At 40.5% G+C, this 24,251-nt stretch overlaps 1 protein-coding gene across 4 annotated transcripts in view; it reads left to right on the top strand.

The window, feature by feature from the left end:
• Positions 1-2,044: 2,044 nt before the first annotated feature.
• Grik2 (glutamate ionotropic receptor kainate type subunit 2) overlaps positions 2,045-24,251 on the top strand; it is a 698,850-nt gene continuing 676,643 nt past the window's right edge. For 3 of the 4 annotated variants that reach the window (XM_087598251.1, XM_087598252.1, XM_087598253.1), the window contains exons 1-2: positions 2,045-2,171; positions 7,285-7,687. In XM_087598251.1, coding sequence (XP_087454377.1) covers positions 7,573-7,687 — 115 coding nt within the window. In that variant the 5' untranslated portion in view covers positions 2,045-2,171; positions 7,285-7,572. 4 annotated transcript variants of the gene reach the window in all.

The raw sequence follows: 24,251 nt of genomic DNA, 5'->3' as shown, positions 1-24,251 counted from the left end.
TCAAACACTTTAAGCACAATAAGACCTTCCCTGCACCACACTCTCGGAATTACCACAAAGCAGCTGGACGCCTTCACCTAGGGATTTCTACTGGATCTACTGGCAGGTGTTTTGTCTCTCTCCCTGAAAGGCGGTGCGTGGATATTAAGATGACATGGAGAGTGTCCTTGGCTAGTAGACAAGTTGTCTTCATTACTCTCATCAGGCAATAAAGCTGAATGAAGCATTTTTTCCTGAGCCTGGCCCGGACTGCGCTGTTCTTGGAGGGCCTATTAGGTTGCAGGTCACAGCAGCTGGAGCCCAGGCGCCTGGAGCTGGTCACGCGTCTGTGCTGTCCCGTCCGGGACGCACAATACAGTCATTGACTATTTATTCTCTCCCTACAACAAGGCCACGCTGTTGCCTTAATTACAGGACCCTTCTAGCCATTCCTGGGATCTTTAAACCACAAACGGACACTCCATGTCGCTAACTCATCTCTTCTTAACTTAAGCCCATGCTTCCCAGAGGCAGCTAAGCACAGTAAGTGAGTGGTGCATGTGCGATATGCTGTAGAGAGCCTAGTATGCTGACCAAAGTAGTAAAGAGTGAGGATTTGGGTGGGACTGAATCAGATGCTAGCCCAGGCTGCATGGCTATGCTAAGATCGGTTCGGAAAAGATTTTACTCTTCTGGGGTAGCAATGGCTGTAGGTAAACAAGACAAATAAACAAACAAAATACAGCAAAAGAACACGTGCTTCTCTGCAGCCTGTTGGTCTACTATAGGGTGAACTGAACAGATCTTCAGAACTAGACTGGAATGCTGCTGGGACTGCAGTTGCCTCTAGGCTCCACCGAGCTTAGGAATTCCACCTGGCCTGTTTCCTATTACAGTCCCTTTGAAATTTGTCTCCTGGGCTGGTACGCGGAGCCTGTTCAAGCTTGGCCTCTCTTAAACCTCCTCTAGAGTAGTAGCTCACCAATGTACTCTGGGGGGAACTCCTAAGTCTCCACTCTAGTTAATATTGTAGGGCTGAGGATAAAGTAGCAAAGGTATTGAATAGATGTTGACTTTTTTGACCCAGAGGAGAGCAAATCCGGGATTGTTTGCAGAAGCTAATCGCTTCCCCAGAGAAGCCTGAGGAGTCTAGTGTGCTCTCTCTGCTTCCTGTCCCCACCCCTTACTCCAGGAAGCAACCTTTGGGAAGACCCTAGGACTTAGGGACTCACCCCCTCCCACTTTCCCTTAAAAAGCCTTTCAGTGTCTCATATTTACGTACGTCTATATGCTCATTTTCCCAACCATGACAGCTATGAACCCAGGTTCTGTGCTTGTCGGGCCTCAAATTCTCTGAGTTTAGGAATCTAGCTTGAAGAACAGAATCAAATATTAAGGGGCTAGGCCTGTGCCGAGATGCCCTGCCAGCTTCTCGATGTTGGAAGTCCATTTCTTGTGCTAACAGAGACCAGGAGAGACTGAAACCCACCGAGCCTGCCAAGCGGGACAGAGGTAGAAGGAGCAGAAATCAAGGTGATCCTCACAAACCTCAATGGAAAATGCAGTAGTTGAACCAAAAGGGTCACTTTGGAGACAAACCAGCTGCTCCCCAGATGCTGGCAACAGAGAAGTCTCGTTGCCATGGTTTCGGAGCAGCATAAAAGCAGCCACCCAGAAGCAGAGGCTAAGACTCCTTATACTCAACGTAGCTTCGCAGAGCAGTCAGTTTCCTCGGCTCTTTTGCCTTACCCACTATATCATTCAGAGCATCTCTGTCCCTGTTCCCCTATGCCTGGATGTGGATATGCTTGCTGGCAGGGGACGAAATCAGGGCCGAGCGTTCCGGAAGCACTAGGCGGTCAGCACCCGGAATTCTCTCCCTGGAGTTCTTGAAATAAAGAGTTCGCTGTGCTCCCGGGTGGGCCTGGGTGCCCTGGAGCTAGTAACAGCAGCGGGGAAAGAAGCGCGGCGCCTTTAAAGCAAGAGGCGAGGAACCCCCGCCAGGAGGCGTGTCTGTCTCCAGCGCCACCGCTGCGGCTCCGCGGTCTTGGTCTCCGCCGCTGTCACTTGCGCTCTCGCTGGCGGCTGCGTGGCCGAGGCTGGGAGCTGGGGACTTCCCGCTGAACCTCCTCCCGCCGCGGCTCCGAAAGGACTACCCCAGTCCCTACCCTCCCTCTTCACCCTAGCCGCAGGTAAGCACTCGCCAGCAGCGGACCCTCCCTGGAGCTCCATCCCGGGTCGTTCGCTGTGGGTCCGGAGGCACTGCGGACTGGCGAGGAGCGCTGGCCGGGGAAAGGAAAGGAAGAGGCGAACGGCCGCGCGGCTGAGTCGGTGCGCTCCAGGCACCTGCTGGATGCAGTCGCTTGGAGGGCTTTGTCCCACTTGCTGCAGCCAGTCAAAGGCAAGGATCCAAGTGGCTCGTTTGGCTCCTGGCGCCCTGGTGTTCTGCACGTAAAATATTTGAATAAGTGGATCTGTCAGATGTGTCTTCAGCTACCCGGACTCACACGCTCAAGGCGAAGAGACTCAGGAAAGCTGCTTATCTTTGGGTCATAACAACTCCTCTTTAGTTCACCAGTCAGTTCCACTATCTCCCTGATCCATAACTCTGGGCTGAGAAAGTTGAGATTATTTTAACTGAGGATAGTATTAAAAGCTTCTGGAAACAAAAACAAAACTCTCAGGGCATCCCACAGGGGTAAGGACTAACTGCATCACCGAGGTGGATCATAAAGATTCAGAACTTTTAACCAACCGCACGCATTTTCTCATATTTTTATCTTCAGGGGTATAGGAAGGGGTGTGTGTGTGTGTGTGTGTGTGTGTGTGTGTGTAGAGGAAGGGGTGTGTGTATTTGTGTGTGTGTGTGTAGCTGTAGCAGCAGCTAGAGAGAGAGAGAGAGAGAGAGAGAGAGAGAGAGAGAGAGAGAGATGGGATTAATGCTTCTAAGATAATGATTTTGGATTTGGGGGTTGGAGGATATTAGCAACTACCCTCTGGTAACAAAACGAAGAGATTACCGTTTATCATTTCTTCATCTTCATACTGTAAGTATCTTTCATCAAAATTACCTTATGGATTGATTTTTCATCTCACAAGAATATAATTAATTCATTTCAATAATTATGCAGTTTAGTTGCTGAAAGATGTGCAATTGTATTTTAATTTGGTCTTGTTTTACTCCCTTACTTTATAACTTTGCAGAATAGACTCCTGCAATAGTAAAGTAAGCTTATGAACTCCCCATGACCTTAGAAACTTAGGAGTTAAAGAGTTGAAATGCACAGGGGAAGATAAGGCAGAAAACGACTAAATAGGGAAACACCTATGTTTTTTTTCCTTTTAAATTTGAATCCACTGAAGATTGAACATGCTGAATTTTTTTAAAGGAGCTTAACAGACACAAGTCTCTTTGGTTCAATTTCTTAATTAAGATACATTTTCAGCATCTAAATAGTAATTAAAATTAAAATACTATTAACCACCAACATAGCAGAATATTAATAGAGCAGTTGATAATGCGTTTAGGATCCCAAGGAATAACATAAATGGGTATGCAACAGTGTGGTTGCAACTGGTCTCTGCCTTAGACTTCATTCTGTTTCCCCTTTAATGTCATGATTGAGTAGGCTGTTTATTTTAGCTAAGCTTCAACACAATAGGCCACTTGCATGGAATACTGCCTTAGGTGTTACTATCCAGTGAGGTTTCTCAAATGTCCCATAACAGCAGGACAGCAGTGAGGGGGCAAGCAGGAGCCTCTCACTTGTGTGAGAAAATTTAAATGACCTGCATGTATGGCATGGACAAACCTTTGAGATGGTTTTAAAATGAAGATAGTTCTAGAATACACATTTGCTGTCTCTAGCCTAAGTATAGGAATTGTCTTTTAAATGTTCTGCTATAAGGATTATTACACATTTGTTCATGCCCCAGCAGGTGGCAGCTAACTAGAATAAGATTCATTTTCACCCGGAGACTAGGAAACTAAAATTGCTTCTAAAGTAATAGTGCCCAAGAAGAAGAGGTCATTAGTGTCAGGTAATACAAAAGTGCAGTGAAAGATGAAGCTAATGTCTTTCATTGTTCTCACTGTTGGTATACATTTTCCTCCTTTATCATTCACCATAGCCTTGGTAGTTCTTCTTATTAGCCTTCTTTGATATTTTAAGGCTTTATTCTAGACATAGCTTTTCTCTGTGTGAGCATGCATGTGTGTGCTTGCAGTTTTTCCTCTCTGCTCTGACCTTGGAGCCCTCTGAGCTTTTAGCAGTACAGATTGCCATGTGGCTGAAATAACTGCAAAGCAAATGAATCTTTAGGACAAAGCACACATGTTTATGATCATTGAAAACCTAAAGCAAGTATTTTTCATTTTCTGTTAAGAAGTAAGCAAATACAGAAGTGACAAAATTTTAAGATAATTAAAGGTGATCAGTAAAATATAGATTAAGAAATATTAATCTTCAGAACTATGGTGATAGTGTCAGTATTAAAGAGATACTTGCAATCACTTCAAAATATCCATATAGTAAATAAGCATCTCTTATAATGCTAGATCATTGCGTGTGTGTGTTTTTGTGTGTGTGTGTGTGTGTGTTTGGATGATAAATTTACTGAGTTGATGTTATTGATCATCAGAATGAATCGTAATAGAGAGAATGCTGTTAATCTGTTTTCCCTCTTAACAGATGGAAATCTGGAGGTGGGTGATTAAAAGTGATAACTAATAGTACATTTCAGAAATGTTTTTAGTCACGAAGTACTGACAACATGTTTCAGCATTTAAAATTTTTCTCATGCTGAATTTTTTTCTTTTTGGTATGGGAAAATGAGTCCTTTAGTCACCCTGAAGGGTCTCAAGTGAGCATTAGTGGATTTCATAGTAGTGCTGACTGCAAAGAGATCACTGTTAGTATGTCTCAGATGTGTTAACAGCAGATGACTCACACTGAAAGACACACAAAACACACTTCACGAAATTGATCTCTTGATTATGTTGTCCTGCAACGATTCAAAGTACTTGACTCTGCGATAGAAGTATGCACGCTGTCACTTCAAATGGCATGTCATTCATTCATTCATTTTATTATTTTTTTTAAAAATCGAGAATAAATTTGTCTTGTGCGCTGTCCAAGGTCCTGAAGAAAGGTTTGTCTCTGGTATCATAGACGTTCCGTTAGACAGGTGGAGTAGATATCTGTTAAGTTAAAGCTTTTGAACTTAGTTAACGCATAGAAATGAACCCAATTTAATATGTGTGCAAAGTTGGTTCTTTGGAGATCATTTAGTACTAAGAAAACATTATATTAGACCTTTTTAAGTTTATTTTGTATCAACATCATGAATGCTTTTCTCTGACTTTCCCATTGGATAATCAACAACGATGCCCCATAAGTAGCTGAGAGTGTTAGCTGTAAGTAGGCAGATGACAACTGCTATGGCACATACTGTCATGTGCAAAGAATACCTGAAGAAGAAATTGTGGTGTAGTGTGCTTACTCTGGCTCCGTGAAATGCCAGCTACACTGCAAAAATTGCAGACATTTGATCAGTTACAACAGAACGTGCCGTTTTCAGGTAATAGGTATCAATTATACTGGGAAATGAAAACAACCAAGAATATGTGTTTTTCCCATGGCTGTCGTTATTATCTCTACTAGAGTGAAGAAGTAAAAATGAACAAATAGAATGGGGAAAAAATGAGACAGCAAATACAAGACAGGCTATGTTGGGCTTCAATGTGTTTTATAAGTGATGTTTCCAACATGGACTGAAGGAGTCGCTAGATACCCTTGGTTTCAGCACTAGGTGTTGCTTTCAAAGTGCTCAAATAGTGGAATTGTTTGATGGGATTGTCTGCTAGACTGCAGAACTAGGAACCAGCTTTTCATGATACTTATTTTTGACACTGCAGTTATGCCTCCATCTTTAAAAAAAATCAATATCTCTTAGTGCTTTTGAAAGTGTATATTTTTTCAATCAGCATTTTATAATAATGTGCTAAGGAAAAAATATAGATATATAGTAGAAAAACTCCTCGCTATGATGGAATGAATACATTGTAGTGTCTTCTTGCTCTTTAGAGAAAATATAGCCATTGTAAGATAAGAACTTAGACAGTACTCATACCACTCTTTTAAAATTAGTCTTCAATATGATAAACTTGTATAATTTTATAAGATCTTACGCCCTATTTGTTGATAATGAACAGAGATTAATAGTAAAAATGCAAGTTCAACAGTTTGCCCTCTGCACTTCTTAATAAGATTATAGTGTCATCAGTGAGGTAGTTATCCCTTTCCTCACTATCTCTTCCTACCGTTGTATGTGGCAGTAGTGGATGTGGGGATAATCATAATCCTCGGGCAGTATACTGCCTATTTCAACAAAATATTCTCATATGGAAAGCAATGTGCGTTTCTATAGTTTTCCCTTGTATAAATTTCTACTTGTGAGTCAAGAGAGGAAATGAATTTAAAAATTCCCATCAGAAAACTAGCCAATCATGAGATTTTTTTAGACAAAACTTTGATGTGATCTTGCATTTTAAGGAAAAAATTTAAAAAAGGAGAAAATGTGAGCACAAAGCCTTTGGAATATACCACTGTAGCTTAAACATCACTGTCCTGTATAAGATTGTCTTAGGTGAGATAAAAGTGTGTGGAAATGATCCCAGTTTTCCCCCCTAAAAATCTACCTGGAGAAATGTCTCTTCACTGATCAAGAAATGTTCCACTCAAGTTTTAAAAGAGCAGATTCAGCTCTTCAAATGTATTCCACTGTGTATTCTTTTTCTACTCAAAATTTAAAAGTATAAGACTTCTGTAGCTTAACAGCAAATTAGATTGACAGCACAGTTATCTGTTTTACAGCATTTTCTTATTTGAAATACAACTCTCAGACAAAGTGACTTTGACTTGGCTAGTCAATTATTAAAATTAATCAGCTGATTGTACGAAGTCTGTTTGCATACACCAGGCACTCTGTAGGGTCTTACTAAAAATCAAAGCAATTTTCATCGAATCATGTAATAAATCTCCCTTTACTGCTACTCAAGGCGGGCTATCAGAACGGTTGCATAATATATATTGGGAAGCTCAGTGGCAGGAAGCAGCTATCTCAATTTTTCTCACTTTATCTTGGCCTAACGTCAGAAGCTGTGCAGCAGTGCAGTGGAATAAGGGCCTGGCGAAGCCCTTGCGAGCAAAGCTCCCTTTGTGTTGGGACTGTGGCTAGCTTTCAACACCTAGTCCTTGCAAGGCAGGACTTCCTTTTGATTTTCCTCTTCTTGTGCTCTCCCAGGCTCGCACGGCTGGACATTGTGCTTGCTGGATTTTTCCCGGATGCTCCCGGACTAACATGGATGTCCCACCATCCCTTGCAGTGGAAGCTTGCTCCTTGGCGCAGTGAGAGTGAAGAACATGCAGCGACTGCTAATGGGTTTGGGAAGCGGAGACTCCTTCCTCTTTCTGTGACCATGCCGTGATTGTGTCTGCGGCCACTACTCCACGCATCTTCCTTCTCGTCCAAGCCCGGAGCCTAACGCTAGATCGGGGAAGTGGGTGCCGCGCGCGCAGGCACGGAAACATCATGAAGATTATTTCCCCAGTTTTAAGTAATCTAGTCTTCAGTCGCTCCATTAAAGTCCTGCTCTGCTTATTGTGGATCGGATATTCGCAAGGAACCACACATGTGTTAAGATTCGGTAAGATTCCCCGCATCTCACCGTCGCCTGGTGTAGGCTCTGAGGCGCCGGATGTAAACAGGCGGTCTCTCTGCCTGGCGTGGGCTTTCCGCTTCCAGACCCGATCCCTCCCGGGTTTTAAAGACCGCCCCCTGCTTTCATTTATCCTCTCTATCTATCTTCATTTTATTTTGGTTCCCGGGAGGGGGAAGGAGGTACCAGTGCATCGTACTACTAGCGGGATGCATCGCCTCACCGTAGCCCGCCACTGGAATAGCAGTGATGGGTGGCACCGTCAGCCTAGGCTGCTTCGGTCTCCCCGGGAACCTTCCAGCTCCGTCTGGGTGCCGCGGTCTGAACCAAAGCGAGCTCTAGAGCTGGCAAATCTGTAGCTTGTGCTACCTAAGAGTTAATGTCTGATAACTCTTCCTGAGTTGTACATGTCCGCTTCTGTCGGGACCTGCCTAGGTCCTCACTTGAAACGAGAAGGCACCAGCCTTTTCGATATCTTTTGTAAGAGAAGCTTATTGGCCAATTTAATCCCCCCTCCCCTCCTCGATGGTCTTTCTGATATGCAGAGCTTTAAGTAATATTGTTGTATAATTTCAGGCTTTAATAATAACGGGAAGATGTCACTCAGCGCGCAGTGAAATAGCGCAATCATGACAGGATTCTTGTTTGTTTTGTTTTCTAACTTGCTAAGTTCTTTCACAGCTCGCCGCTCTCCTCCCCTCCCCGCCCCGCCCCCGCACAGAGTCCGGACCTAATAAATAAGGAACCTAGTAACTGGAGGCAGAGGAAGGAGGGGTGTTGGGTGTGTGGGTCTAAGTGCATCTTTGTTTCACTCTGACTTGGATAAAAGACCCCAGATCGTCACGTTTGAGAAAGATTTATACCTTTCCCAAGAATCTGGGCTTCTTTTTCCTCTTGAAGGAAAATCTAAACGTGTGGTTTCCAGTATATTCCCTGGTCCTGAGGTTTGTTTGAGGGAAGCAAGGTGTAGGAAATGCTTGGCTGCTCAGGATGACCAACTGGGATTTTTAGTTAAGAGCAGGACTCATTAGGGGAAGTTCCCTAAAGAAGGGCATTGAGAAAGAGTCAACAGGGCAAAAGCTCCCACTCTTGATGCTGCCCCTGTCAGTTCTAAGGGGATTTAAGCCGGAGAGGGTAGAAAACATGTAATTCAGAGTACATGTCTTCGAAATAAAATTAGACACATTAAGTTATTCTGTCTGATGGATAGCAGAGGTTGCCTGCCCCTTCTGTAACACTAGCAGCATCTCTTATTTTTTCCCCAAGTGATCTTTCCTTAGTGATAAAATTCACTGTCACCCTCCAACCTTTGTGGAAATAAAATAGGAATGCTTTCACATGTATCTGAAAAGGTAACCCCTCCCTATATGTCACCTACAGCTAAGAAGACTGGTGATGACAAGAGACAATAGAATAGAGCTAGATTCTAGCTGGAGTATTTTCCTGCTTTCTTCTGTCTTTAGATGGTACTTAAGCATGTTGCTCTTAGCAACAAGCATCTACAGGAATGCCTGCTTCTTTACACAGCATTAAAGAAGTCCTTATATTCATGGGAGCTGTGTTGTGAAGATTTATACAGTATGTGTGCCACAGCAATCTGGCTACTAATATGGGAAGCGCTATACTATAGAATCCACACCCCCCCTACATTATTTTGAGTAATTCAAAATACATAAGTGAGCTTGTATATCTTCTTCTTCTTGTGTTCATCAGTAAGAATGTACATGATGGGGGGGTGAATTGGTGCCTGAAAACTGCCACTAATACTCTCAAGATTTAATTATTGCTGCTTTGGTCTTGAAGCACGATAATTGCTGAATCATTAGATTGTTACATTTGCTGATCATTTATATCTTCATATTAAAAAAAATCTTGGCATCTGTGGCAGTGTAGCAGCTTTCCAAAAGAACACACACACACACACACACACACACACACACACACACACACACACACACACTTCTAGAGAAGCTCTAAGAATGTTCTAAGAAACAGGACGCTAGATGTCTACACCAGTTCCATGACACCCTGGACAAACATTCTACTTTGTAGATGATCTGTTTGCTTCTTTGTTACGTTTTGTTTTCTATGTTAGCATCAAATGTCTTCCACCTGGAGTTCCATTTTCTCTAACTCTGACCTGACACGACAGGAACGATTGTGAACAGTTGTAATCATTGGAACATTTCCCCGTTGAGACTATTTTGATAAAGTGGTGGGAGTTTTATTTTCTTCTGTGGTTAAAAAAAAAAAAAGTACTGAGCGGATTGGATGGTTAGTTAAATGCCTCTAAGTACCTCTTGAAAATGTTTATTTTAAACTTCCACACTATGAAGTTCAGACACTTCTGCCCTCCTGCCCTGGGAGGAAAGAGTTGGAATTGTTGAGCAGTTGTCCTTGGGCTGTGGTGGACTGCTGGGTGTGGGTGAAAGCCACAGCATTGCCTCAGGTGTCTCCCAGTAGGCAGCCTAGAGAGAGGCTCAACAGTGTATCCTGGAGAAGCCAGGCTTCTGGTGCTATGGCAACCATCAAGCTGGCTTGAGGCCATCCCACCTCCTCTTCCCCCTCAACTGATGATGAAACTTCACCCTCATAAACTATGTGGTATTCTCCCTGAAGCCAACAGATCTACCCTTTCTCATCTTTTCACTTTCTCGCAAGCTAGGCTTTCCCACATCTCGGGGTGTCTCTGACCCCGGAGTTTCTTCCTTTCCCAGCCTATTAACTTCTGCCTTCTCTAGACCATCCTCTCTCTCTCTCCCTGTGACTTTTACTCTCCCTGCCCCCCTCCCCCCACAGCACGGAAGGAGGGCGGCTTAGAAAGGTCTGGGGAGGGGAACTACGGGAGGGGTTGGTGATGGGGGGATGGTGATAAAATCTGAGCCTCAGCCACAGTGACTTTCTAAGATACTCAAGAAAACTTTGCAACAGCACCCCACCGGCAGGCACCCCTTTCTTCCCTAGGCCACTCTGAAAGTAGCTGCTAGGCAAATCACTCTACAGTGCTGACCCTTGGGCACGTTTCCAAAGCTGTAAGGTTACATGGGGTAGTTAAGTCTACCCAAGTGGTGGCTACATGTTTCCTACTGGGCAGTGGGCTGATGGGCCTGGGTATAGGGGTCTTTTGTCTTGAGTCTCAGTCTCCACCTCGGATTCTGACAAACAACTGGGCTTCTTTCAGAGGATGCAGGGTGGAGGAGGGGGAGGACAAGCGTGTTTTCCAGGGGTAAACTGTGCAGCAGAAAGTCAGGCCCCCAGCCCAGTTCAGGTCAGACGTCTGCACCCTCTGCCTGTTGGGCGCAAAGCCCACCACTGCCCCCCAGGCGTTTCTCCAGATCCTGCACCAGCGGTCACACTCCAGTGTCCAGCCGTATGGAAATGAGACATCTTTGTTCTTATACAGCTGCATCTGAAAGTGGTCCAAGGCGATGCCTAAGTGGGTGTTGCCCTCCAAATGAGGCCCAGGTTGCTCCAGTACTGCATAAGACTTTTCTTCAATTGGTCCCCTTCCGGATGCTTCTGCTCTGTTCTGTTCCCAGTACCCACTACCCACTCCGCAGGAACGCATGAACAGTAAACAAGCTTCATTTCTGCTTTGGTTGCCCTCCTGCTCTCTGGGTTTGTTTGAGCATTCTTTTTATTGGCACCACTGTCCAAAGGACTACTCTCTCTGATCTTGAGGTCCGATTGTTATTTAAAGTCTTAATCTCAATTGCAATTTAGGACAGACATAAGCCAAAACGTTGAGTCAGAGCAGTATCTCTAAGACGATCCTTTTCAATGTGCTGAGCAAATGCTCTGTCACTTTCTTACTACATTTTTTTGACCTTTTATTTTTCTTTAAGCCAGTTGCAAGAGTGTTTTTGTTCAAAAGTTTTCCAGTTTAGGTCTTCGTTGTATACCTAGTGCACAAGCCCTAGGAGAAGGCGCTAGGCCAGCTCAGTGAGGAGCAGCCCACTAGATAAAACCCACACCCTGGAAGGAATGAAACCTGTTCTTGTGGAAAATCTCATGTGCTCCCAGAGACAATGCTTTGTGACAGATGTACTTCACCATCGAGGAACTGAGTTCAGTGACTGCGAGCTGGGGAAGCTGCCACTTTCCACAAGTTCTTTGAAAGAGATTTTTCTTCCTTTGGGAGGTAAAGTGGGAGGGAAGGAGGAGTGGCCTTAAGTCTGGGAGCTTGAAAACTGACTCTTGAGAGAGGAAATGAGAGTGATAGCAGCCACTATCTCTGCGAAAGATAAAATGTGCTCATCTGAGCTCTGGATGGCAGGAGAGGGAAATCTTTGCAAGAATCACCAACAACTGGCACGACTTTTTATAAAGATCCGTTTTTCTGATACGTTCTAGCTTAGTTTTAAAGCCTCGAAGAATAACTTGATATGATCCATCAAGGGAGGCATGATCATTTCAGAAAATGACTTTGAAAAATGATCTTTCCGTCCTCTAGAAATAGCTCTCCACCCAGTCACGTGGAAGTCAGTGTGTTTCTGGCTCTGTAAGTTTGTCGACATTTCTTCAGAGAAGTTTGGCTTTTTGGGTCAATTTAAGTGATCAGTACAACTGTGTTCATTCTCAAATGACCCTTGTTTCAACATTTATTCTGTTAGAAAAGTTAATGTCAATTGCTTCCCTAGAAAAGGAAAAAAATGCCATAGACTGGTGCTTCTCAACTTCCCTAATGCTGCAACCCTTTAATACACTTCTTCATGTTGTGATGACCCCCAACCATAAAATTATTTCCATGCAACTTCATTATTGTAATTCTGTTACTATTATGAATCATAATATGTTTAAGGATAGAGGGGTCACAGCCAACAGGTTCAGAGCCATTGGTACAGATGAATGAAGATGCAGCATGGGTTTTAGAGTCTTTTCATATCCCCCAAGTTATAAAGTATTGTCTGTGATAAGATGATGTGATCTTTTATGGTATTTAGTTATCATAACTTCTGATAGGGATAATGATTTTCTCATTTGTGGTACAAATATCACATTTACATAGATAATGAATTGCTGTATTTAGGATTTACTCTGCTACTATAGTCTCAGTTCTATACGTTTCTTGAAAAATTCAATACTATTTTTACACAGATCAAACATAGTCTACTGTCTTTCAACTGTATTTGACTTGAAACATTATCTGCTGCATGCATATTACTTGAGGTACACAGGTCTCTTTGCTATCATGGTTGTATGTGTTGGGATGTAATGTTGCAAGTTTTTCATCTGACTGATGGACTTTTGTTTCCTAAGGGCTTTCTTTTTTTTTTTTTTTTTTTTTTTTTAGTCCACTCATCAAAGTATTAGGAGTGCTAGGAATGAATCTTAAAGTCTAAATCTGAGCAGGAAAGAGAAGGTCAAAAGCCTCCTGAAAGGAAGGAAGTAGGTACGTATCATCATTATCGATGACGCTAGATTAAACAAGGGAGAGGTAGACGTACGTCTGATAACGTCATGCGGGCTTCCTGTTTTTCTTTGCTGCTTCTGCTGACAATTGTGTAAGGTAATTAAATTGGCTGATTGAAGTCACAGTGGTCATGGGGCGATAAAGACCATTTGGATTTAATGGAATTTAAAACAACAGAGCACTGAGCACAACTCTTACCGAACAAGAATTTTAATGGCCCATTCAGGGTGCTGACTAAATAGAAAGCCCTTAACAAGTTTAATTGAAAGGGCAAGGCAGATTAGCACTATATAGTCTTTATGGTTGAAGATTGGGGAATTAAAATTATCCCTTTAAAATACTCATTAATGCATTATCAAGATTTAATGTAGGTTAAATAAGTCTTCCTTAGACTTTCATCATGTACTGTGAACCTAGGTTTAGGACCAAGTTTCAATAAAGAAACATTTTTAAGAGTTGACTTAATAAATGGAATTACAGGTCTCTCTCGTCTCAGAAGCAAAGAGCATTTCAAATTTTTTTGAGTATATAGAGCCCATAAAGAGTAAGTCTCCAGGATAATTTTTTCCTTTGCTCTAACTGTAAAACAAAATGGGCAAGCAAACAGGCTTGACTTCACTTTGCCCATTTTGATGTGGTCAGTTTTTGTTTGTTTGTTTGTTTTGCTTTGTTAGAAACAAACCTTGCTTGTGGTAGGGAAGCTGGAGATAGTGAAGGAAACTTTTCTTTTTGCAGTTTTCATGGCAGTATCAGTAACAGATATTGGTCCCTTCTGTGCTGTCTTTGAAGTACTGACCTTTGTCTTCTGGAAGAAGCACTTGCAATCTGTTTACCACTTCAGTCACTGAAGTCTAGTGCCTTCATAGTTTCTGGTCCAGTCCAGTTCCAGAGGAGCAACTTCTTGTTTTGCATTGGAAATTCTCAGGTGTGGTCAGTTCCCAGACAATAATCAAGATTCTGTCTGTTGGCCTCTTGTGGGTTTATTCTTCCCACCGGCCTCATGTTCCCTGGAATTGCCTACTTGGGGTTGCCAAATCCTTGGATATATCCAGAGAAATGTAGAAACCTCAATTGCCATTTGTAAGTATCCAACATTTTCATTGTACACAGTCTTGGAAATTGTTTGGAAAATCTCAATTAGACAAAACAAAACCATTAGCAGGTAGGATGGGTCCCCAAACTCACCAGCTTTCCCTCCTCAGCCAACCTCCTATTTATTATTTATGCTTCCTAAAGCTCACCTGGTCTTCTCACAGATTCATAAACAGAGAAGCTTATTTGCCTTTTGGCTTACATCTATTACCCCAAACAATTAGCTAATCTGATAAAAGCCAATCTTGGTAATGTGACTAAGTGCTTAGGGAAGACCCAGAAAGCCTTCCTATGAGATTTCATTTTTTACTAAGTTTTATTTCAGTTTTGTGTTTGAACATTGAAGATTTTGTTCAGTGATGGTGGGTTATTTTTATTGATTAATTTAAACCATTTACTCTCTAATTAACTGAACAGTCTCTTCTATATTTTGTGGAGAGCCAGTTTACTAGCCAGTGGGGCCACGTGTGAAAATCTGAGAAGAAAAAAATTGTCTGAGAAGGTTCTGTCTTTCAGACATTTTCCCGCTGGTACATGTCCTTAGGTCAGTCATTCTTTTTGACTAAGTGTTTGCTGTCTCAAGGCCTTGCTTTAAGATATGAATGTTCTGGATCATACTGTGATGTTAGGGTGAGTTTATTAGATTTATTGGTTCAGTATGTGACAGCGATGTTCAGATAGAAAGGATACTGGGTGGCTAGGGGAGTGCTGAGTGTTTAGCATTGGTGTGAATTGATGGCTGAAAAAGGACAGAAGCTAAATGATATGATTTCTGAATTCCTGGCCAAGTACCTCAGTGCTTGGCAAGTTTATCTTTTTAAATTTTTTTTAGTGGAAATCTTGGAGCATATGTGATTATTTTAAACACAATGTTAATGGTGTTATACTGATGAATTTTTACTAATGAAAAACAAACAAAAATGTTTTATGATTTGAACTCCTTTTTAAATTCAATGAACTTCCCTTCATTGAATTAGGCAAGCATTTGGAAGGAACTGCCTCTAGTTAGTTTCCATTTCTAACTCCAGCTCATCTGTCTTCTATGCTCTGGGGATATTGCTTGTTATAAGTTGTAAAATAAACAAGGCAGATAGTAAAGAAAACCTCCACTTTTGAAGTTCCAGCATATTCATAGACATTTAGTTCCTGGGATGTTGGCCTTTTGATCTTTCTTTTTACTTACTAAATTATCTGTATTTGTATGAACAATATATCAGCTCCTCATGTGTTCGAGCCCTTTCTTCCCTGGAATGAAGAAATGAAATGGGAACTTTCAAGATAAATGAAAACTGTAGGGCCCTAATCTATATGATCTAAGTGGACTTCAGAGACCAAGACTAATGCTCTAAGTTTAGGGAGGACAGTTAAGCAGCCTGCTCACGGTCTGTCAGATTTTAGGCTGGGACTAGTGATGTTTTTCTCTGAAGTATGCCATTTTCTTAGTGTAATCTCCCTCTGCTTTGCATCACTTTGAGGGAAAAGAATAGATTGCATTACCTCCCTAGACATTTGTGTACTTTTTTTCCTCCATCTTTTCTTTCACAGAACATTCTTATAGGTTATTAATTTTGTAGCTCTTTCCATACCTGTGTTTGCCTTCCTTTTCCCAATGCTTAAAGCTTTTGTCACATCTATTCACTGAACCATCAGGGTCAGGTAATTAAGAACTAGGATTGGAAAACTGATTTGTTGCTGTAAAATTAAAGAGAAAAGGTATACGCATATTACATGACATTTCCATGGTAAATATATCAGAATCTCTTTAGAAGGAAGTTATTACACCTTTGAATTTTTATAGTAGTTGAGATCTTTGTTGGGTCCTAACAGACATATATGGAAGAGGATAAAAGAAAAATGAGAATTACAATGTGAGAAAGAACTTAAGTACAAATTAAAAGGAACACTTCGTGAGAGTTAATAGATTGGCTCTGTGGTGACAAAAATACCACTCTGATTGTGTGGAGTTTTAGTATCTGGGTTGCATGGTTTGAACACCTGTGTGGGTCCAGGAAAGCCACTAAAACTCAGGCAACGAGCCACCAAGTAATATGTCTTTTTCTTTTGTCATGTTCCTAGCAAAGATAAGGACTTTTGAGTACACTGCTGAAATGAATGCAAGGACCATTCTTGTATTTTATCATTGAAATCTTTAACAAACTAGGTGACTGGAATGTGTGTCAGTGGTAGAGTGCCTACCTAGTGTACGCAAGAGATTTAAACTCCAGTAGTGAAAAACTGTTCTTGGTTTGAGATTGCAGATTGCATTAGTCATGATCCCTGGAGAAACAGGAACTACTTAGGGAGGGTGAGCTGCTTTCCGTGTTACTAAAAGGTGAGCCTCATCAAGAGGGATCATCATAGTCACTTCCAGAATGCTTGACCAAATATCTGGGTACCTCGTGCTCCAGTCAAATTGGCACAGAAAATAACCCATCATGAAGATTCTTCCTGAGGAAAATTCTGACAGGAAGTAAGGACTGTTTCATTTAGTGGGTTACCAGATGAGGTGGTTAAGCCAGGAAGTGTGTTAAAGACAACTTAAAAGTATTATTTCCTTCTTTGAAGGATGTAGTAAATTGTCTGCAGGGAATTCTTGGTATTTTACACCTTGGTCTAAGACAGCTCTAGTACTTGAAACATCCAACTTATATCTGCATATGTAACTGATAATTGTATATATCTTTATGTATATAATTTGTTTCAATTCGTGAAATTTAGTGAGTATTTAAAATCAAGTATAAAATATTTCAGTGAAATAGTTATAATTATACATGAACTCAAGAGCTTGTATTGTGAGTTTAATAGTGTAAGTTCTAATCGAATGGTAGTCATAAATTAGGAGGTATAATTAAATCTCCTTTCTGGAGAATGTTTATTACTTTCCATCTGTTAAGCTTCAAGGGTGTTGGAATTAATAGATAAATTCATAGACCTTCACATTTTTTGTCTGTAAAGGTTCATTTTAATTGAATTTATGTTGGTGATTTAGTATGTATATGTGGAATAGACTACTGTGTGTTATCACTCATGAACTTTTTACTCAATTTCTTAAAACTGTGTTTAAACACTTAAGGTAATCTAATTCTCTAAATTACTCTTGATAGTCTTTCTTGGAATGCACCAGAATCTATTACAAACAACCAGAAAAATGCTTTTCTTGAGTAACAACCAATGTCTTTCTGGTGGATTAGTTTTATGGAAGAGAAAATCCGTAGTTTCTGCTTCTTTTTTCAATATCAGCACTTTAACTGTTCTTTTCAAATATCTAGAAAATAAGTAAGAAGCAAAAGAAAAGTCAAATAATTCATGCTGAGTCAGGTAGCTTACAGCTTTTTATTTCCTCACAAGAACATATACACACAGACCATTTCTGGAAGGCTGTGTTTGCCCATGGTTTATGCTTCACCTTGGTATGTGACAATATAGTTTTACTCAATGCTCCAAAGTTTGCTAGTGACTATGTTTTGGCCATTTATAATGAATCAAGGAAGCTTCAAACATTCTAACATGCAAAAATGTTTGAGATGGGTTTAGAGGACTTGTTTTGTCATTTCAGTGAATGCTTCAACAAGGAGTTGTCTTAGGTCTCTTCTTTAAGGTGAACAGACTGGCTCGCAGTTTGTCTCACCATTGCTTCCTGAGACTACTGTGATGTACTATTAGTTATCTATTTGAAGAGGTGGTCCACTGTGCAGGAATGAGTATAGAGTCTGGGAAGAAGACATGAGTGATGAGCAGCCAAATTCTCTCAACAAATGCTATCACTTATAATAAAAAGTAGATCATTTGGAAGATAAAATGAACTAAATATAAATGATAAATGAATAAAAGATATGATATAGAGAAAATTGTGTTTATTTAAAGCATTTACAACACGGTTTTGATTAGAAAAATTTTCTGACTATTACAAATACTTAAATTTATTAATTTATTTGATTTACATTTAATTTTGAGACAGGGTTTCACTAAGTAGCCTTGAGTGTCCTGCATCTTACTGGGTCACTAGGTAGATCAGGCTGGCCTCTAACTCTTGGAGATTCACCAGCCCTCCCAAGTGATGGGATTTAAAGGCATGTGTCACAATGATAAGTGCTAGTTTTATCATGATTAGTGATAATCATGATAATGTTTAATTAATGTTGTTAATGATTAGTCTGCAAAAATGTCAGAGGCAGTCATGAATCCTTTCTTTATGTGAAAGTAGAAATAGACTTAAGTTCTAGTATTATAAAAAATATTTGCAATTTTAAACTATGTCTAGTTTTTTTTAACTATTCCCCTAATATTTGGTTCTTTTTGAATTCTTTGTCTTCCTTCAATTTCACATTAATCTCATTTTAAGATTTGATCTACATTGTGTTTTCTTCAAAAGGTAGATTCTTCAACAGGTGTGCTGCCCCATAAACCCAAGCACTGATTAGACATTTTCTTTGGGTGAATATTTCTCTGCTTTTTTCTCACATTAGCAATGGAAGAGGATAAATATTTTAAATCCTGATCCCAATGATGAGGTTTCTGTGGTTGAAGATAACAACTTTCATGGACCTGTGGCATTTTTCTTTTTTCTTAGTCCCTTTCCTATAGTACTCAGGGGTTTGCAGGGTTTTTTTGTTTTTGTTTTTGTTTTTGTTTTTGTTTTTGTTTTTGTTTTTTACATTTAGTTGAATTTATTTCTAAGTATTTTATGGAAATTTTATAGTTTTATGGCATAGGCCTTTTCTTCTTTTCTTGCCTCTCCTAAGTAACTGTGCTTAACAAGACAAAAGAAAACAAACCTCTTCTAGGTAGATGAATAATTTTCTGAATTATATTATATTATTATTTTATAACTTTTATATTACTTTCTCTGTATTTATAATTGGCAGGTAAGGTTGACTGTTGGTAGTTATGTCTAAGTTATTCAAAATAATGAGTAAACTTGGTAGACGATGGCTGGGGATTGGATATTGTTTCATTCATAGAAGACAGTGTTGGGCTGTCACCAAGCCTCTAAAGGAACAGCTCATTCTTTCAATATGAGCACATAGAATATTTATACATACCACCCCATAGTCCAAAGGAATGTAGGGGAATGTCTGGGGGTGGAGGGGGTTGGTTGGAGAGGGGAACACCCTTATAGAAGAAGGGAGGGGGATAGGATGGGGGCTTATGTCCAGGAACTGGGAAAGGGAATAACATTTAAAATGTAAATAAAGTAATATCCAATAAAAATGTTGTATTGTCTAAGATGATGTATGGTTGTAAGACCTTTTTCTTTTCAACTTTCCACAAAAGAATCTTGGGATAATCACTTGCTAGCTTTTACCTTAAACATTTGTTTTAATATAATTTAGCAATATTTATATTTGGAGACATTTATTCTTTAGTACTTAGAAATTATTGTTACATATACATATGATTTCTTGTCTGAGTTTTTTCAAGGAATCAATATCCCAACTTAGATTTTATTGTTTCAAAATTTCAATTATTCATTTAAAAATTTTGTTTAAATATGCAATGTCAGACACTACAATGGGGCAGCCACATACTACTTGTAACCTTGACTTTTGCATCACCCACAACCCTTACTCCTTGGTCTGTTCTTGACAGGCAGTTGGTTTCTCTAGCATCTCCCACTTCTTGGGTTTTCCATTGCATATTTAACTTCACTCCTGTAGTACTGTTCTTAGGTGCATATGTTGGAAACTGAGCCTGCTATACATTTCCTGACTTTTCAGGGTTTTTCCTTGCAATCTGAATGGAACTCTTTATGATCCCTTAACTCCTACACTCTATATGCTTCCAAAGTCAGCAGCATATAAATAATGACAAAGTCTCCACTGCCAGCTCATGAGATGGCAGTACCCATTTACACACATGACTATGGCAACCTCTGGGCACTGAGCAAGCTCAGGAAGTTAATCCTGAGAGAGCAACTCAAGAGAGGCCCTGTGCAGCAGCTCAGTGCAGTGCTCTCTTGTAAGAGCTTTTCGAATGTACCTACATTCTTACACCCTTGGAAGTGTCATGGGTTGGTCATTGATTCTTGGGGTATCCTCAAAGCATCTTTGCTCTTTTCACATAGCAAAGTATTCCAGTGCTTGGCTTTCTGCAGTCGTTTTAATTTCTTGATCAATAGCATTGTCCTTTGCCACAGCTTTATACTGGGCAGTTTAATCACACTGCAAGGCTTTGTATTTCTGAAATGCTTTCGGCTCTTGATTCTCACTGTTAGCACTATAAAAGCAGATGGTAATAACTATGTAACAGCCTGAAGGGTGAACTTTCTGGAAAATTTCTTTGCCAAATTAATTAACCCATTTCCTTCCAGTTTATTCACTCATTACATCTTAGGGGATGGATAAAATATAAATAGCTTATTTGACAGGTAAGAGCATAAATGGTTTCTGGTACAACACCCAGTGGGATCCTTGTTCCTTCCTGAAATCTCATGAGTGTGTAGCTCACCAGCTGGGAAAGGTAGCAGAACTGTCAGTATGACAGGATCTCATAGAATGGCTTAAGAGATGGGCCTGTGAGCATGCCCGAGGGCAACTGTCTTGATTACATTAATTGAGGTGGAAGGACCCACCATAGCACATGCACATTCTGTGACTAACATCATAGACTATGTAAGGGGAGATGGGATCTGTGCTGAATTCACAGATTCATTGCTCTCTGTGGCTCTTTTGAGATTCTATGTTATTATGTCCCTCAAGCTCCTGTCACTGAGTTTCTTAACATGATGAAATATTACAGGGAACTGTGAGCCAAGAGTAGACCCTCTCTCCCTTAAGTAACTATTGTCAGGGTATCCTACTATTCATATTTTTATCAGTATTTTTCTGGGTTTATCTTACCTGCTTCTGCACTCTTTCCTAAATTCATCCCACTAGCTTTTTAAATGCTTCTGAATTGTATTGTCAGGGATAGTAACTTCATGGCCTTATTCCTGGTATCATTTGTGTGTGTGTGTGTGTGTGTGTGTGTGTGTGTGTGTGTGTGCCTATTTTTTGTTGTTGTTGCTGTGAGAAATACCTGAGAAAAACAATTTTAAAGAATTTTCTTAAATGTGTTTTTGGCCTGTGGTTGCAGAAAATTTAGCCCAAGGTGTTCTGCCCCAATTCCTGTCTGCCTCTGGGTAAGCAGTACATCATAGGAGATTGGGCATATGCTCACTGTATGGCTTCACAGAGAGGTGCAGGGGGGAAGAGAGAGAGAGAGAGAGAGAGAGAGAGAGAGAGAGAGAGAGAGAGAGAGAGAGAGAGAGAGAGAGAAGGAGGAGGAAGAAGAAGAAGAAGAAGGAGGAGGAGGAGGAGGAGGAGGAGGATGAGGAGAGGAGGAGGAGGAAGAGGAGGAGGGGGAGAAGGAGGAGGAGGAGAGGAGAGAGAAGAGAGAAGCTCACAAAGACCTATAAAGACACACATCTTCCACCTAAATCTTACCTCCTCATCTTTACAACTTCTCGGTAATATCACAAGTCATGAAACTACCACGAGATTAATCCATTGATTATACCAGAGATGTCAGGATACAACCAAAAGCCTGTGTGGTAGCAGTCAAGCCCTAAACTCATGAACCTCCAGGCCATCTCAGATACCAAGAGACAAGATTTTATATGGGGACGTAAATGGTGACATAAATATCAGAGTCTCTCCACCACTGAAAGAGAAATAGAATCCTTTCTGAGGCAGATAAAGCAATATCTGTAATCCAAGTGTATGACCTTTGGAGTGCAGCCTACTTGTCCTTTCTTGCTTAGTGTTGGCTCTGTTATGACAGGGCAAGGAGTGGTATGGTGCTGTGAACAAGAGCCTTCCATTTCTGATTTGCTGAGCAAATTCCATGTCTTACTTGCTAATCACACTATTATCCTTGATGCTTAATTATTTTCTGTAGGGAAATGGAGTTGTTTGAGGCTTTCAGGAAATTAAATTGAACTTCAAAAGCCACTTCCACATAACAATTAACATTTTGAAATGGGTAATTCCTCAGGGTTTCTTGCTTGGTGAGTTTACTCAGTTCTTTTTTCCTCCTCCTTTAGGGATTCTTCTTTTAAATAGAGAATTTATTTGTTCAATTAACTTGAATTTTTATTTTTAAGTGTTGGGGTTATTAAAGCTTCACAAGTCTCTAGTACAATGCCACAAAATGTAATGTATGACTTCAATGTTTGAAACAGACCCGTACTGTCCATTGTGGAGAGGAGATTGTAACCAAGCTATCAGTTTACCCACAGAAGTGAGTTCAGTGTGAATACAGTGGAGCTACCCATGGCTAATCTGATCATGTATAAGAAGGTGAATTTACATGTGGTTCCTACAGAATCTACACTCTCAGCACAAATGTTTTCCTTCCTGTTTCAATAAGGGAGGGATTCTAGAGAGATGTTGCCAGGCACACTGTGCCCATCTAAATGCCCCTCCTCCATATTTATTTAGGAATTCCTCTAATCCTTTCAGTGTTATTTCAAGCTTCATCTTTCCTGATTTTCTTGTATACAAATATAATGAATTTGTCTCATAAGTCTTAGAACTACAGAATTCTCCTTTGATTATCACCATGTATTAACTCTCCTGAAACATTTTCAAATTACGGAAAGCACAACTGTTAATAATCTTCTTTGTCAGAAGCTGTGAGAGAATTCCAGAAAAAACACAGAAAGTGTGGCTAGAAGATTGTGCTTCTGGGAACAGTTCTATCACTTTGAGACAAGTTACTCAAACCTAGAGCTACTGTTCTTTCTTGAGAAATAAGATTAATCACTACTGACTTATGTGTTTGTTCTAGTATTATATGAAACAAAATCTCTTCTTTTTGGAAAAATATAAATTCTCTCTCTCTCTTTCTTTGCTTCTGAAAATTTGGGGTTGAAGGAGCTTTTGAACAGCAAGAAGCTCTGTATTCTGCAAGAGCCTGCCTGTCAGATTCTGTTCTATGTGTTTATTGACTACTAACTTCAGTTTCTGTGCAGCTGAGATACAAATTCAGCCTTGGGCTTTTATCCACAGATCTGAGAGGATGAAGGCAGGCAGGCACCTGTAATTATATTGGCAGTGATGAGCTGCCGCTGAATTGCATAGTGCATTAGGACTTTTTCTGTGCTACTTGGCTTTGGTGTTGCTGTAGTGATTCTGAAGGTAATCGGCAATAGTTTACAATGCGTTTCTCCTTCTATTATCCATCCTAAAATAAGCTGAGAATCTCCACAGATGTATGGGGTACTTCTGTTGTAGACAAACGATCCATTTTTACAAACTGATATGTACAGAGTGTAACAGCCCTTTTATGGATGCTACTAGATTATACGTGGAGGGATGGAGGGAAGATTGCTTTTTTCACTGACATTTGCAAAATCTTAGATTCGAGGATCCGTGATCAAAAATGTTACTGTGTAGAATTATAAGGCTCTATGCTTTGCAAAAACTTGTCTCATTTCTTCAGTTCCTTTCTTAAGGATTGGTCAGGATGGTATCTGCTCATGAGGTCTATCTAAGAGGTGCTTTGGGGATAGTTGGACTTTCGTTGAGATTCATAATTGTGCGGGTAAAGGAAGCTAGTACAGGAACCAGCTTGTTTCTAGTGAAAATCCTTGTTCAGCAATTAATTTATTTGCTCCTACTTCTCTAAAGCATCATAACAGAATTCTATGCTCATAGTCAATTAGGTGGGGTAAACAGTGTCTGCAAAATGATATTTATGAAATCAAAAGGAATTAATTGATCTCCTTAACTCATGCTACCTTCCATTTCCCTTCCTTTAGTTGAGAATTCCAGCAACAGAGTCAGAATGATGTGATAAGGAGATTTAAAAACCTTCCCAGAGATTATTAAGTATGCTGTTTTCCTTAAACATTTTCATGCCCATATGACATCCCTGGAGTTAGGAATAGCAGTAAATGTTAGATAGCTGTATCCAGGGCGGGAAAGAGGAAAATCTTCATTTATTTTACACTGATTCTCATTGAATTACTTTTTCTGATTCATGCTGGTGGGCAAATATGCTGCCTTGTCTTTTTCGTCTTTCTTAAGGTCCTATATATCTGTCCTATCTGTTCTACCTGTCCTA

The sequence above is a fragment of the Rattus norvegicus genome, chromosome 20 (assembly GCF_021556685.1).
Source record: "Rattus norvegicus strain SHRSP/BbbUtx chromosome 20, alternate assembly SHRSP_T2T, whole genome shotgun sequence".
Lineage (NCBI taxonomy): Eukaryota > Metazoa > Chordata > Mammalia > Rodentia > Muridae > Rattus > Rattus norvegicus.
Note: the sequence above shows the minus strand (reverse complement) of the source record. Positions and strands in the feature narration are given on the sequence as shown.